Source organism: Malaclemys terrapin, chromosome 8 (genome assembly GCF_027887155.1).
Source record: "Malaclemys terrapin pileata isolate rMalTer1 chromosome 8, rMalTer1.hap1, whole genome shotgun sequence".
Taxonomy (NCBI): Eukaryota; Metazoa; Chordata; order Testudines; family Emydidae; genus Malaclemys; species Malaclemys terrapin.
Genome location: NC_071512.1, coordinates 54,971,751 through 54,987,723, shown reverse-complemented (window position 1 = coordinate 54,987,723; position 15,973 = coordinate 54,971,751). Strand labels below are relative to the sequence as shown.

The window sequence follows — 15,973 nt, the reverse complement described above, 5'->3', positions numbered from 1 at the left end:
GATCCAGCTGGCTATGGAGGATTTTGATGTGGTCAAGCCCAGGCATTTAGGGCAAAAGTAAACAAATGAAGATGGTGTTTCCTGAATGGGTTGGTTCCATCTGGGTAAATTTTAGCAGTTCTTTTCACAGCTAGCATGCATCCTGCTCCTTCCCAGAAGTGCGGAGCTTTTCAGCAAAATGAAGGAAAAATGATTTCTTGTGAGGTGTGGAAGGAAGAGTTTACCTTGGTAATAAATGACTGATGTATGAGAGCTATGTTATCCTCACAGAATACGCTGTAAGCTTTGTGTCTTCTCAGAGCAAAAATTTCACAGGCTTCTTATCAACACAATCGTGACCTGAAAACTTGTCTTTATGGCAGGAAGAACAGGGAAACCGGGGCCATCAACCCAAATGGGGTGGGTAATTGGCTTGTAGCATTGAGGGCAGATCTCAGACAGGCCTAACTGCTGGTTTGGATGGAAGGGACGTTGATCATCTGGCAATCCATCAGTAATTGGACGTTTCTGTTTTTATAGCACTGTTTATGAATGAGATGAAAAATGTGATGGCGGAGGGTCTTAGGCTCAATCTTGGCTGACCTGTAAGAAATCCAGGACAGGCATACCTTGTTTCCCATCTTAGCACCACTAAGAGAATCCTGTTTGTATGCTTTGCATAAATGGAAAGGGCAGAAAGCTTGCAGGGGATTATACACGGCCTTGCACTGCCCATCTTGGTTAGGAATTACTGTTCAACAGCCAAAGTGTCAGGCTCAGATAGTCTGGGCTGTGACGCAGGAGTGGATTCCAGAATAAAAGATCCAGTCTGTTGGGAAGGTGAACTGGAGGCTTCTGTGACTGCTCCACTAGGGCTGAACCATGGTGACCATCTTGGACAATTTGTGGCAAGAATGACCATCACTTCCACCTTTTAAAAAAAAATCTTTTAATCTCTCTTTCTAGTAGTAGTAGAAGGGAAGTGGGTGGCACAGAGAAGCAGATTTGGCTAATCAGTGAGTCAGAGTTTCCGTTCCCAGCAATTTCTGGTCTATGTTGCTGATGAAGAGCTTTGCTTTCATGTTCTGACTGAATGTGAATAGGTACCTCTGGGGGAACCTAGCTTGTTGGATCTCAGCTAGAATACTTCTCGTTTTAGTGACCACTTTGATGTGTCTGTCTGCTGATGGCCTAGCCAGACAGCTTTTGTATTCAGTGTCCCATTATTGTGCATTGTCCTGATGGAGGCCAAGCAACATCTGCCCAGTAGCCTATCTCCATCCCTTTAGAATTTAGACCTTCCTTCTTGTGGATTTATGCATGGGATAGCCATTGTCCCATCTAAACGAATCAGCGTGTGCTCCTTCTTCACCTCTTCTTGAGTCATCAAGAGCCTGATCACTTTTTTCTCTTTGATCCTAAATTCGTTCCTTGTGCCCCGTGGGTCCCAAGTGTGCTCCTCAACCTGAAAGGCTGGTGTTTGTGGTCAGAATTTTTGGATGTGGATTGTGGAGGGAGAATGGTACCATCATGTGTGCCTCCTGTTTTCACCAATTGTGGGTGGCACCTCTCCTTTCCTTTGCATCTCTTGTTGGGAATGGTTCTAGGAAGTACTTAATTTGTGCTGGGGCTTGCTGGGGCTGAGACCCAGCACCTCTCAGCTTGGCAGTTCATAGCCCCAGCACCTCTGGATTTGCTGTGCCAGTTATGAAAGTCAAAAAATTGCTTGTGTCCCTGCACTTAATGGCTTGAGCCCCAGCCCCTCTTTCATTGCAAATTAAGCACTGGTTCTAGACCTGTAATAAGAATCCCTGAAGCTCTCTCATGGGCACTCTAGCCCATCAAGTGATTTCTATGTATAAGCCCAGAAGACCCAGGAGTTGCAGGTGAAGATGGATGGAAGATGCTGGGTTCCTTGACACCGTGGAGGTAGTGGAAGCTAGTGTCTCCATCCTGAATTTCACCACCTTCATTGACCGGTCCAGCTCTAGAGCTCTAAGATAGCCCACACTCCCCCAGATCTTTATCTGACTATGAAGAATTGAGGGGAGAGTTCCAAGCAGTTTTCATGCTGAGAGACAGGCTGTTCTGTCCCTAGCTCTGGGACGTGAAAGATCTCCTTCAGGATGGATCGATGCTTCTCAGCATCTCTTGAAGTTGGAGAAGGACTGAAGAATGGGTAGGGGGAGAGTCTGGGGCTCCAAAGTATTCATACTGCAACTCTCTTCCATATCTACCTGTCAGCTAGACTCTCAGGCTTGAAAAGTGTAATGCCCATGAATCCACCTGCTATGACTGTAACTTCTTTAGCAGTGAATTCCATTTGTCGTAGTTCTAAGGAGGTTGATGCCTTTTAGGTTGTTGCACCAGGACACTGTGGCTTTTGTGAAGCAGGTGGTTGTCAGTGAGACTCTTAGGGCAGCTGAAGAAACTTAGAAGTCCCTTCTGATCATGTCTTCTATCTTTTTGTCTGCAGGGTATTATGGGAAGAAAGAACCTTCAGCAAAAATTACCATGCCCTTTGCCAGGAAGGCCACTGGTGCACTGGCTGAAAGGAAGATGAAGATAGAGTCTTTGGCTTCTCAGCCCCTGTGGAATTTCAGGACTAACCAACCAAGCCTTTTGTCAGGAATCTCCCACTCTTTCCAAATGACTTCTGCAAAGGAGGGATGGAGGGACATGCCAACTTTTCTTATAATTCTGGACAGGAGAGATTTGCTCTTGGCTTTAGCCTACTCCCCATGGTTTCAAACATGCTCAGGGAAAGAACCTCTCTGCTTCTCTGGCACAGGGCTATGTTGGGAAGCCAAGAGTTCCTATGGTGTGGCGAAGGAGCTGGTGAAGGAAGAGGAGGATCTGGGATGCTTTCTGGCCTCTCTTGTGTTTTCTAGCCATTTTGCTTCTCTTTTGCCTTTTGGAGGGAGGATTCTCAACCACATCAGAGATAAGTCTATTTTCTTTGTTGGGGCTCAGCCCCTGGTGGGGTGGGACGGGCTTCTGTAACTGATGAGGAAATGCTGGGATACATTTACCCTGAAAAAGCTGAGATCCCCCGCTTGAGAAGGAAAGTTGGAAAGCATGGCAGCCTCTTCACCATGCAAGTCCATTATCCACTTGAGCATAGGGGTGAAGCCACTGGGGATTTTCGCTTTTGGACTGGACCACAGAGGTTCAGGGGACTTTTGTGCTATCCCCAAGGTCATTGAGGAACATCCAGCTTGTTGAATTCCAGGCGCTGAAGATGATTGACCCACACTCTCGTGAAGGTATCCTGAGCTGATGATGGGGAGGTGGGGGTGGATGCGGAGGCTACACTATGTCATCCAAACTCTGAACCCCCTTCCCTGGTGGAGTGAGGGACTGTAGACTGGGAACGATGGTGGCACAGAGCACCACTTTTGCAACTCCCAAGAGAGTCTCCTCCCAAAAGGAGCATCTCTGGTTTTTCTGCTTGTTCCACCTGACCTGTTCTGCCAAGTTGGGAGAGAATAAATGTGGAGAAGGAGCTCAGAGGGTTGTCCTGTTCTGATGCAGAAATTTGGGCCCCCTTAAGAAGAGGAGGCAGATGGGAGGAAGATTTTGCTCACTGCTGCCCCAAAATGAGCTTGAAAAGATGGGACGGCAAAGGATCTGGCTGGGGTGCCGAGTGGCTGCTTTGTTTGCCTTGCCAGAGGCAGAGAATTTAGCACAAACAGTGGCAGAGCATGGCCAAGAGCCTCATAGTCAAGTCTGAATTGCTGCTGGAAGAGAGGCACAGCCCAGATATCTTGGACTGGGGGGAAGATCAGAATAAACCAGAAGCCATTGAGTCCAGCTGCTGGAGTCCCAATGGGTCACCTGCTCCATTGAGTTGTCGTCTTTTTGCATCATGGCAAACCAAGAGCTGTGGTCCCCATTTGTCACCATTATGTAACAGTTCTTCATAGCCACTGTGCACCATGGTAAAAGACTGCAGTGTCCTGTGAGCTACCACAGTGACCAAACCTCTGAACAGGATTCCAGCAATTGATCAACAGGGTCTTTGCCTCGGCCCCCTGCCTCGTTCTCCTTTCTAGTTTGCGCTTCCTCTTTCCGGTGACATCCCCGCACCTCTGGCTTTTATTCCTTCTCATCCTCATCCCCTATCTGTAAACAATATTTGGTCTCCATTCATCATAGGAAAGAATTCCCATTGGGATAGCTCTGTGATTCTTGGAATTAAAGGTGCCTTCTCTGGGCCACAGGCAACATTCACACACTGCACGAGTGTTTTGGGAACTCCAGGGTTCTCTGCTTTAGGGAAGAAGGCAAAGGAATAAATTTGTCTAATTCCACATCAATGGGACTCTGAGACGGATACCCCTCCGCCCTTCCCGAAGGTAACAGCTGCTGGTTCTGGGGGGGGTTGGACCTCTTTAAACTCGAAGGAAAGCAACGTGAGGGTTCCCTTGTGAGACGCAGTGGTGGTGGAGCAGAGGAGGGTGAAGGAGGGGTTAATGGTGTGTCCCGTTGCCAGGTTATGGCTGGGGACTGGGAGGCAAACCTTGCACGCCACCCTGTAGGGGCAGTTCTTTCCCAGGCCCAGAGGAGGCGAAATCACCCGTACTAATTTGTACATATCCTTATACGGGATCCTGCCGCTGTAAAGGAAGCACACGTGGGTTAATAGGACACTGAGATAATGGAGAAGAGGAAACGAGAGCTTAACCAGGGGTGAGAGACCCAGTTCAGGTCCATGTCTCTCTCCTTCTGGCTCCAACAGACCCAGACTGGAGAAGGCTGTGAAAAGTCACCACCATATAAGCATAGCTACCATCTTCTCCATTCCAAAGGGGTTAGCACCCTCATTTTCACCCAAACTGGGGATTCCCCGTGGAAAGGCTTGCCCTAAATGTGCAGTAGCTCAGATACCCCAAGTCCCAATAATGCCATATCACAAGTCTACGACTGGTCAGAGTGATCTGAAATCCAAGGACATGATTGTACATCAGTACACAACTACTTGTTTAGGGTTCTAGGAATCTTTGCACTTTTATGGAGTTGTACTCAATTATACCAGCAGAGAATTTGCTCCCACATGGTCAGTTCATTATAGAAATCCATTAATCAATCCTCTGTTATATGAAAACAGTAGATGAGTATGTTTTAACTCCATTTTACAGATAGGGAAACTGAGGCATGGAGAGTTACAGTAACTTGCCCAAAGCCACACAACTGCTCAGTGGTAGAGACCACTGCAGCCTCCCTGGCCACTATTAGGAAGCCACGGAGTGAAGCTGCTTTGTCTGTTATTTCCTCTGGTCCCGCCTCACTTTCCTCCCATACCCTAGGTACTTTTCCATCACTGGCCAAGGATAACCTAACTTGTCTATGCAAAACCATTCATAACAGAGTGCAGGCAACTGGACAGAGCACATGGCATCCCTATGGGTCTCTTTATTTAATGTAGCTGGGGGCCTCTGATGACATTCATTTACAGTATTTATCGATCTATCCCCTTCTCAGCACTTAGACTCGCTGCCCCTTCCAGGTGATAGGACTTGCTCACATCTGGTAATCCTTCCCCACTCAGTGACGGGGATTAGAGCTGCCATCAATTTTAAAATTAACCTAGAGCAGCTTGTTTCCTCCTGGTGTTTCCTATAATAACCAGCTAGACTCCATGACAAAACAGCCTGGGCTCTCTTGCTTTGTGAGACCTGAGTGAGAGCAGGCACTGCACCACATCTGGAAAATGCCATCCACAGGGCCTGACAGCAGGTTCTTTCTGTGACTGGACTGAAGAACCCATCGTAGCACCCAGTTCCCAGGGCAAAGGGCACTAGAAAGTGCTGGTATCAAGATGTCGCCCTTCCCAACCTTCTGAGGAGAGAATGAGCCTGCTTTGCATTGCTTGGACCTCCCAGGTCTACATGACCACAGCTTCTCTGCTCTACAGCATCACACACTGAAGTCTCAGGACTGTACGATGCATGGGTGTCTGATAAGAGGACAGCCCTGCCTATTCCAACCTTGGTGATGCTTTCACAGCCTGGGATGCTGCCGATGAGAAGCAGTCTTGGGGAGACGGCTAACTTGAGTCAGGCTGGAAAAGGTGCTGAAGTGGATCATGCTAAGGACAGATAATGTTAGGAACAATCACTGCCTGGGTTAGCTCTCAGTAAGCAATAAATCAGGTTGCAAAAATGTGAAGGTGGATTGATTCCAAATGGTGAGCTTCCAATTGGAGCAGAGTTCCGGAGCTGACATCATCTCGTGCCTGAAGCTGATGCAGCACCGAGTGTACGTGGTTTCAAAGAGGCTGCCCAAAGTGCTGACCCAACACCGACAGGAGATGGAGCCCTGTGGCACTCGTGGTGCCAATGAGGATCTGCACCCAGAGAGGGCACTCGCAGTATTCCTAATGCTGAGAAGGGTTGATGATGTGACCAGCAGCCCTGATGCACTCCCAGTGCTGCTGAGGGTTAGATCTCAGTAAGCTGCCCCAGGAACACTCCCAGTGATCTCCGGCATGTAGGCTGAAAGCAGCCTTCCTGGAGCACTGCTGGGGGTTGTGTCTGGAGCAGTCACCCTAAAGCACTTTCGGCTCCACCCCAATGGCCATGTGAGAGACCACCCTGACGCAATGCTTCTTCTCCAGTGTGGCAGCGCTAGACTAACTTGCTCTCCCAAGTGGAAACTCTCTTTTCAGAGGGATCCTGGAGAGGCTGCCTGAGGAATCATTAAAGGATTCAAAAGCCTTCTCTTGTCTCAGCAAGGATGGGGGAAGTGCATTGGCCATATTAAATCTAGCCCTGTCCTCAGGCTCATCCCCATCCAAAGCATCTCAACCCTTTCTCAATGTTTGAATAAGGTCCTGAGCAGCTAAATTAGCAGGAGTCCAGCTACCTTCGCAGCCTCTCTGCTGGGCTCACACACTGATTCAAATGGCGATTTTGCACACTCCGGTGCACAAAGTATTTGGGGGCTGGAGGATGGACAGTTGCTTGCAGATTGTCTTGAGGGTGTGGGAATCTGATTGGCAGGAGGAAAATAGGAAAAGAGGAAGATCCAGAGCCAACAGTTGGAAGGTGGCGGTGTGCGGAGGTAGCTGGGGGCTGCCAGAGGAGCTACAGAGAGGGATGCAGTAGGAACATCCAAAGGTTTGGATAAACACTGTACTTATCATCTGAAAAGAAGCAGCCAAAACCTTTGGACTTCAGCCCATCGCTAGTTACCAAAGGAGCAGGGTGCCCAGGGGGCTATAAGGCAGCCCACGAACAGGAGGGAGGCTCTTTACCATTGGACCTCCCAGGAGCCAGCCAGTATTTTCCTCTCACAGCTGCGTGTTCCAGCAGCTCTGATTTCCTTCCCTTCCCTTCCCTGATTGTCCCAGGTATTACAGCCAAATGGGTTCCCCAAAAAAAGGGGCTTTGAGAGGCCAGGGAAAGGAGGAGGAAGTTGGCTACATACCACGCAGCTCTGTCATACTCCGCCCAGATCCGGACAAACTCATCTAAGTGATGAGGCCCCAGGATGGAGGAATCCCGAGTCAGGTATTCAAAATTGTCCATGATGACAGCCACAAACAGATTGAGCATCTAAGTGAAAAGGAAAAAGACACAGAGAAAGGGATGGAGAGATAGAGACAGAGCATAAAAGAGGGAGGGAAGATGGGAGAGTAATATATGGAAGAAGACAGAAGAAAAAGGAATCTGTAAATAAATAGCATGGTAGTTTTGTGGCAGCTCTCCCATGCACAGAACTCCTATTGAAGTGCATGCATGGAGCAGCTACAGAATCAGATGCTTAATTGTCACACAGATCAATACTAATATTTTCAAACCCAGCATCCGACTAGGTGCACAGTGTATTACAATGGAAATAGCCTCTCTTTGGTGTGTCAGTAGCACACAGGCAGAGGATTCCTCCCTGACACGTTACATGTTGACCTGCGCCTATTATGCTTGGGAGCTGTGGATTGTGCTGATCTGAATGTCCCACTAAACACCAGCATTTAACCGTCAGGCAGCCGAGAGCATGAATAAGGAACCACACCACACTGGGCAAGAGGCAAGCAGCAGAAAGGGTTAGTACATCAGCATTACTCCCCTGGGCTATGTCTAGCTAACCAGTGAGAATCTGAGCAGCATCTGGGCTCTCCTCACAACAGTGACTTGGCTGAGCCAGGGATCAAAGAGCACAGAAGTGAGGAGATCTAGCCAATGCCTTCTGAAGTGCCTTCCAAACCCCACAGCGTTCTTTAGCTGAGGGGTTCACAGTGGGTGCAATGACCTTTTGCCACCAAGATACTTCACCATTACATTTGGAGCATCGTGTTTCATGCCCAAGGCTCTACTCTTTATTATTACCTTCCCTTACATACCATGTCCCCTCTTGTCTCTCTGTCTGTCCCTCTCACCCGCAGTTTCTCTATACCACACCTTTGCCTTCCTTATGAAGGATGGGCAGAGTTAGACAGCCGACTGTAACTGGGGTTCTCCATCGCATTTCTGGCTTAAGGGCTTTGCTTTACAAGGAAATTTACCAGCATTACTGTAACTGGTGCTATAGTTATTATGGCTATATACTCTCCATCTGGATATTCTTCTCTGGCACTACAATGGCCTTTTTCCAGTCTCCCTGGAGGCATAGTGGTTCCCAGCCTTGAGGACCTGGAGAGCTACTTTACCACTGAATGGATTACCAGGAAGCAACTGCGAACTGAGACCAGACAGTGTAAGTGAAGCTATGATTGGATGCATGGACTGATACCACCCGCTCTGATCAGCAACATGTAGGGATGCCAAGAGCCACAGGCGGAGTGTCAACTGATTCAGTGCAAGCCCGAATGGTGCCTTTCCCATGCACCCTCCTGACTGTACCCCCTTTTTACAAAACAATTGAGATCACTTCCCCCCCTCCATGAGTAGGCTCAAATGTGTGTGTGTGCATGCGCACATTGGTGGGGGGACAACTGTAACTCCCCACAGTTTCCTGCCTCAGAGAGCATACATTATCTTTTGCAACCACAACTTCCCTGTTAAATGAAAAAATAGGGATAGGAGGCAGATATAGATCACGTACATTGCCTTGACCCAGAGAGCAGGTGGGCCTGCTCTCCATACTGACAGTCACATGGCAGATCATTTGAAATCCTAAATTAGGTGCAGGGCAAAATCCTGCTGAGTTGCATTCATGATGAAAGGGACAGGCCTCTGGGTCAGAACAGCCCCTCCTTACCACTGTCCCTGAAACCAGCTAGGCATGGCTCTTACAGTGATAAAACCCTTCTTGAACATTTCTTGCTGTCCCTGGTGTAAGAGGGCTAGCTTCTTTAGCAACCAGGGGTCACACCAGGGTAACGGAACCTGGAGCAGAGAACAGAAGGCGAGATCTCTCCAAGTCTCTTTGCAGAGTGAATCGCACCCATCGTGGAGCAGTGGAGGGTAGAGTAGGGTAGAATGGGGGTGGGGATGTCCCTGGGTTGGGAGCAGTCAGTGCTCAGTCCTCCCGAGAACTGAGAGATCAATGGGGTGGAAGGAGGTGAACTCACCAGGAAGGAGCAAAAGAAGATGAAGGAGACAAAGTACACGTAAGCCAGATCCGTGCCACAGTGCTCGTTCTCATGTTGTCCGGACGTTGCCGTGGTGTCTGGCTCACAGCCTTTGCCTTGCAGGCATGACAGCATGATCTCCTGCCACGCCTCACCTGTGGCACTCCTGCATCCAAAACACACCCACCATTAACAGCTGGTCAAAGCAGAGCCCCTCACTGCTCCACAACTTTACTACATATGAGCGGGATGCTTGGAAATTCACGCCACCTCCCCCTTTGGAAATAAAATCTGCCACCTCAGAACTTATGGTATCTACCAATAACCAATGCCAGCGGCTTCTGAAGATGGCATAAAGCCCCCATAATGAACTAAAGTGTACAGCACTGTATTACAGTGGGAGGCAAGGTGGCTTCCTGACTCCAGCTAGTGATCATCTTATGCCCTAAAGCAAAAGGAGAAAGGACCCTTGAATTCCGACCTAGATGGCATGACTGCAGATGCTGTTCAGACACAGCTGTTTCATTTCTATCCTGCAGCAGCAAGTTCCACAAGTCAGAAATCCAATGCCTGAATGTCAGCAGCCCACATAGGACAGGGAGACTAACAGCTCCAAGTGTAAAGTTGAAAAGCCACTGCTGTGTGTGTGGAGCTAGGGTGACTTGTGATCCCCACCTGCTTTTCTAGCTGGGGCACCCCAGCTGATCTGCTGTGGCAGACACTCATGCAGCCAGGCAGGCCTTCAGCATTTTGACTCAGGTAGGGACGAAATGGGCTAAAACTGAGATGTTTAGTTATGATTCAAAACGCACGTGTACCTAAAAAGAAGCATAAGGGAGGCCAGGAAGCTGCGGAAGTTGTTGTGACGGTTAATGTGGCTTTCTTCATCTAATTTGATATTCCCAAAAACCTAAGAGCAAAAAGGAAAGAAAACTCAACACACAAGAATTGCCAAGCCAGGAAGTGCCCCGACCTGTGCAGCCAGGGACTGGAATCGGTTATGTTCCCTCCCACCTGCCCGTGGAGCAGACAGCTGGTCTGATCTCAGTGAGGATTACACATCACAGAGGCTGCTCCTTCTGCTGGAGTGCACCCTTCAGGTCAGAGAGCAGTTCTGCTGGCTGTCACCAAGGGAGGGACTGCACTAACACAGACAGACACACATATGCGGGGATGGTGAGGAATCCATCTGGCCAGCAGCTGCCTCCTTCAGAAAAGCAGATCAGGAAAGCCGTCAAATGCTTTTCACGGTATGCTATCAAGAGGTTCCCTTTGTAAAAGGGTAGTAACGCCTTGGGTTAAATTCTCCCCTCTCTCAAAGCACGTTGGTGCAACTCCATGAAGCCAACACATCGGTAATAAATGACGGGAGAATCCGGCTTATTGAATATATGTGCAGACATTTCTGGTACACATCAATACATGAAAGATTGTGAAATGCTCAGATATTATGGCAATTGGAGCCCTGTAAGTATCTAAGACATCTAGATATGATTTTCAGTGCATCTTGTGTGTGTTTCAGTGTGTTCTGAGTACATGCCTCTTGAGAAAGAGGCATGGGCTGAACACAGAACTGGAGCCAGGAAGTCCTAAATTCTAAATCTGACTCTGACAGTGACACTTAACTCGTGCCTCAGTTTCCCATCTGTACAATGGGGATAATAGTAGTGACCTACAACCTTGAGGTGTTGTAAGGCTGAATAAGTTTGTGTTTGGAAAGTACTTTGGAGAGGAAAAGTATTGTGTTTGTATCATTACATATCTATTCTACTTTCAGCATACCTAAAAATACCCTAACCGCTGACTATTTTTTCCACAAAGGTTTTCGGAATGTGTAATTGTAGAATATTTTCTGCCTCCAGCTATTTTGCTCAAACACCACCCACTCACCACTGCTTGGGGAATTTGTTCACAAAGGTGTTAAAACAAATCAAATACTATCGCACTACAAGGGGGATTAAATCTGATGGCAATTGTGAGGGGCTGAGAAAGCCTGGATGTGGGGTGGAGAGGCAGGGGAAAGTGGCCAAAAATAGATCAATAGAGCATAGTCAGTCAAATTTTTGGGGGAAAACCCACTAAACAAATAAATTTCCACTTAAACAAAGAAAACCAGATTCTCTATCCAGAGCAGGTGGCAATGACAGCCCTAGCAACAACCCCCCCCCCACCCAAAGCACTTCCCAGCTGTGACCATTAGGCAGTTTTAGTTGTCACAATGCCTCGATCACCGTAGAACGAAGCCCTGAGTATTAATAGCCAAAGCTGCCTTCCCAGAGATTGTGTGTGGGTCTTGGACAGTCTTCAAATCACAAGATCAATCCTGCAAACCACGTAATCATCTGCTTAACTTTAAATGCATGAGCAACCCCCTTGACCTACAGTGGGGCTACTCCTGTGCTTACGCGCTTTGCTGGACTGGGGCCTAAAAGCCTGGTTCTGCAAAGCACTGAGTACCCTCAATTCCCATTGACTTCAACTGCAGGATCAGGCCCTAGCCCCGGTTTCTGCAACACGAGGCCTTCCCAAACCAATACAAGGATGTTGGGCAACAGAGATTAGCGAGAGGAACCAAATCAACAAGGGCTCTCACAAGGACCCTCTCAGGCAGGATGTTAATTGTGAACTGGATTCTGCAGGTTGGGGCCAGACATTAGTGGGACTTGAGTCATTCGTAAGGTTTTAGGCACTATAAAGTTCTGCTTGAAAAGAAAGAGGTAAACTGAGCTGTCCACATGGATTGCCCACCTGAGCATAATATGAGAGATCTCTGATGATGTAAGCCACAGGAAGAGTTCCATCCATGTGTACTACATCACTGGAGTCATGGTGACATAATCCTGGAGAAGGCAGTCTGGATATGTACATTGCCAGAGGATTCTGGGGGACACACACTGCAACCTGTGGGTGTATTAAACACTGCAGCTCTTAATGCGCAAGCCTTCAAACCTCTTCAGCACCTGTCCTGGTCAACAGACTCCAATACAGTAAGCAGATGCTAGACTGGATAATGCTAAAGTGGGTGACAGAGTGGACCACTCTTCACTGTCTGCCCCAGAGAGAAGCAGCCTTGTAGGAGCATACGCACACCTGGACGCTTTTGCTTACCTGCATCCCAATGATTGCATATATGAAGAAAAGCATAGCGATCAAGAGACAGACATATGGGAGGGCCTGAAAGGGAAATACACAATAGTCTGGTTTAGCAAGGTAGAGGCTTCAGAATATTAGTAAAATGCAATAGCTTGTGAACTGTGCTAAGCCCCCTATGGCCTATTGCAATTAGTTGCAAAGAACCAATCAGAATCACACTCCTTGCTGGAATGGTGCAACATCTTCTCGACTGTTGAATTCCAAAACAAATACAGGGACTAGAAATTAAAATGCCACATAATTGCAATTTACAAAATACAGACAAAGAATTTAGCCAATGCAAAAGCACCACACCAGACAGTGCCGCTGGCAAACAGCTGGCAAACCATGCTGGGTACTGATATGCAAATGAGCACATCCAAAAAGACCTCCAAGGACCCTCTTGAATGGTGCAGTCCCCTCCCCTCCATTTTTTGCAAGGAAGCTTTTACTGCTTCTCCCTTCTGCATTTAGAATTAGAGGTGGGTTAATTTTAAAAAGTTCAGAGGGTTGGTTCATATAAACTCTCTACAACTTGGATGCTGATCCAAAATTTTCTCATTCTTTCTGAACCCCAACAATTCATAAATATCATAAGAATAATACTTAGTCCTGCCTAGAGTGCAGGGGATTGGAGTAGATCGCCTCTCAAGGTCCCTTTCAGTCTTACAATTCTATGATTCTAAGAATGACACAAGTTGAGTAAATGTTCCTCCACCACACCTGCCCCCCCACAGGGGAGACTAATGTGTCCTTTACCTTGAAGGACTGCACAAAGGTCCACAGCAGGATACGGATGGTGTAGCCCTGGCGGAGCAGTTTGATGAGGCGAGCAGCCCGGAACAGCTTCAGGAAGCTCATGTTGAAGCTGCTGGTGTTCACCAGCTGCAAGAAGATCAAACAATCAGAAGAAGGCAAAAATCACCACGTCTATCCTCCACCCCCAAGGAGAGGAAAGGAGCAAGGCACCCCCCTCCCGCCTTCAATCGCTGGTACGAATGTCCAAGGTCAGAATATTCACCTTGGTGTCTGTCAAGATGATTTCTGTGATGCTGCCAATCACGGTGATGAAGTCAAAGATGTTCCAGGTGTCCCGGAAATAATTCTGCAAAGAGATCAAAAATATGTGGATGGGGAGCACAATGATCTCAGATTCAACAACGCTGAAACACATGCCAAGTCTTCACAGATCACCACCACCACCACCACCACCACAGATACTGTCCTCTTTCTATGCAACCAGCCTCTGGAATACTGTCTTGTGCCTCAGGGGGTTGTAGCCCAGAACATATATATGGTGAGGCAGATTTTCTATAAGATAACCCTTGCGTTGAATAGGCCAAACCGCTAAAAGAAGGCACAGAATTCTCTTGCATTGTCAAAAGGGGACTATAAGAACAGAGAAACTACTGCAATCCTGCCTGAAGGCACAATCACAAGTGGATGAGCCCAGAGACACAGTTGTCTATTTAAACTATGCAGCAGAATATCTATGCAACTGAATATTAAATACAATCAGGTGCCTAAATGGCTATCTACAACTTCTGAAGTCAATGGAAGTTTTGCCTGAATCAGAACTTCAGGAACGGGCCTACCAATAACACTTTGCCTTTACATAGCACCTTCCATTTGAGGAAATCAAAGTGTTTTAAAGGGGTGTATAAGTATCATTGTTCCCATCTGACAGATAGAGAAAGCGAGACAGAGAGAGATTGAGAGCCCAGGAAGTCAGACATGCAGCCAGGATCAGAATCCAGGTCTTTTGATTCCCAGTCCTTTGCTCTAAACACTAGACCATGCTGCCTCCTAGATAGATAGATCCATGATTCAGAAAAGGGTTGCTGGTGTGCTATGCACCCCAAGCACACATGCTGCTGGGATAGAGGAGGGCTCTTTGCACTCACAGAACTGTCCATTGACTGGCTCAATACTCTGTCTCCATGTCTCGGAGGTTGGTTATCACTATTAATTATTATTTATCAAGTGCAATATGTGTACATTGCTCCTCATAAGCTTGCAACAAAAAAGTCACTGCCCTGTGCATCTTGCAATCTAACAGAAATAGTTTAATGTAAGTGTGACATATGCTGGACTGTCATAGTGGAGAGCAACCAGATGTCATCCAGCAGGACAGGTGAGAAACAAAAGGAAAAAGAAATGAAAAAAAAAACAGAATCAGCTTTTCCCAAGAGTAGCTGAAGACAAGAAAAAGTGTTATGTTCACAAACACCACATTCCTTGGTCTGAACAATGAGATAATCAGTGGTGAATGGCTGAGACTCAAGGGAATGCTAATTAAATATGAAGCCTTTCACCACTATATCACCAGTTCCAATCTGGGATCAACAGTTATCAATGAATGGGTATTTCATGGCCTGGTTGAAAGGAATTAGTGGACTCAATCCAGATCCTAGTGCACAGGCATCAACATAATATCAGTCACCAACACAACTGGTAATAAACTGGCACCCTGGTTAGCAGCCTCAGCAGAAAAGCCAAAGGCTGAACAGGTCTAGACACGGAATTGCCCAGGTGGGGAGTGGTGACAATCTGAAAGCTGTCACCTGCAGTAAATTCACAGAAAATATAAAAGTCCATTAAAAATAACATCACCATTTGGGTTCCGCAGTGGGGGTGATTCTCAGTTGCTCAGATTAAATGAAAACCCCAGAGATTTCACTCTAAGATATTGTCTCAGGAATCTGGAAAGCTCCAGATGTTGGGCCGGGAATCTGGAAAGCTCTGGACTGACCAAGAAAGCTGGTAGACATCCAGTGTCATGGTGCTTAACAAGAATCCAAAGCAAGACTCCAACACCCAGAATAAGTACAGCACTCAAGAAGATGTCAGAACTAAATACCAGTTACATACCAGGAAGCTAAATCCCATTACTAATGCCAAAAGAACAGAGTATTAGCTACACACTAGGAAGCCAAAGTCCACTACCACTGCCAGTTGAACTGAGTACCCAAAGCTGGTATGAAGTACTAGTACCAATCACTTACCAGGAAGCCAAAAGCTATGATCTTCAGGACGCATTCCAATGAGAATACCATGGTAAATGCGATGTTCAAGTACTTAAGAGCCAGCTCATATGTGTAGGGCGCGGAATAGTACTGCCAGAAAGAGAGAGAGTCAGAACCATCTACAGTCAGCTACCAAAATTGGATCTTACAAGGAATCTTTAGTTCCATGGTGGGATTAGACTTTGCCCAAGCTCCTGAGATTTATCCCATGTGTTTTACTATTGACTGGCAAGTGACAAGCCCCCCACCCTTTTCTTTAAGCCCGCTACATATCCAGTAATATTCATTCTGCCCTTCTGCTTTGTTTCTGCTGAGGTTAAGG

The 15,973-nt window shown here is 47.3% G+C and overlaps 1 protein-coding gene across 3 annotated transcripts in view; it reads right to left on the bottom strand.

Annotated features, from left to right (window-relative positions):
* The window catches only part of CACNA1E (calcium voltage-gated channel subunit alpha1 E), a 218,712-nt gene that overhangs the window by 28,262 nt on the left and 174,477 nt on the right, over window positions 1-15,973 (bottom strand). For all 3 annotated transcript variants that reach the window (XM_054037983.1, XM_054037984.1, XM_054037985.1), the window contains 7 exons: window positions 15,631-15,741; window positions 13,647-13,730; window positions 13,385-13,510; window positions 12,602-12,667; window positions 10,312-10,403; window positions 9,494-9,659; window positions 7,411-7,538 (listed from right to left, as the gene is read on the bottom strand). In XM_054037983.1, coding sequence (XP_053893958.1) covers window positions 7,411-7,538; window positions 9,494-9,659; window positions 10,312-10,403; window positions 12,602-12,667; window positions 13,385-13,510; window positions 13,647-13,730; window positions 15,631-15,741 — 773 coding nt within the window. The remainder of the gene's footprint in view (window positions 1-7,410; window positions 7,539-9,493; window positions 9,660-10,311; window positions 10,404-12,601; window positions 12,668-13,384; window positions 13,511-13,646; window positions 13,731-15,630; window positions 15,742-15,973) is intronic.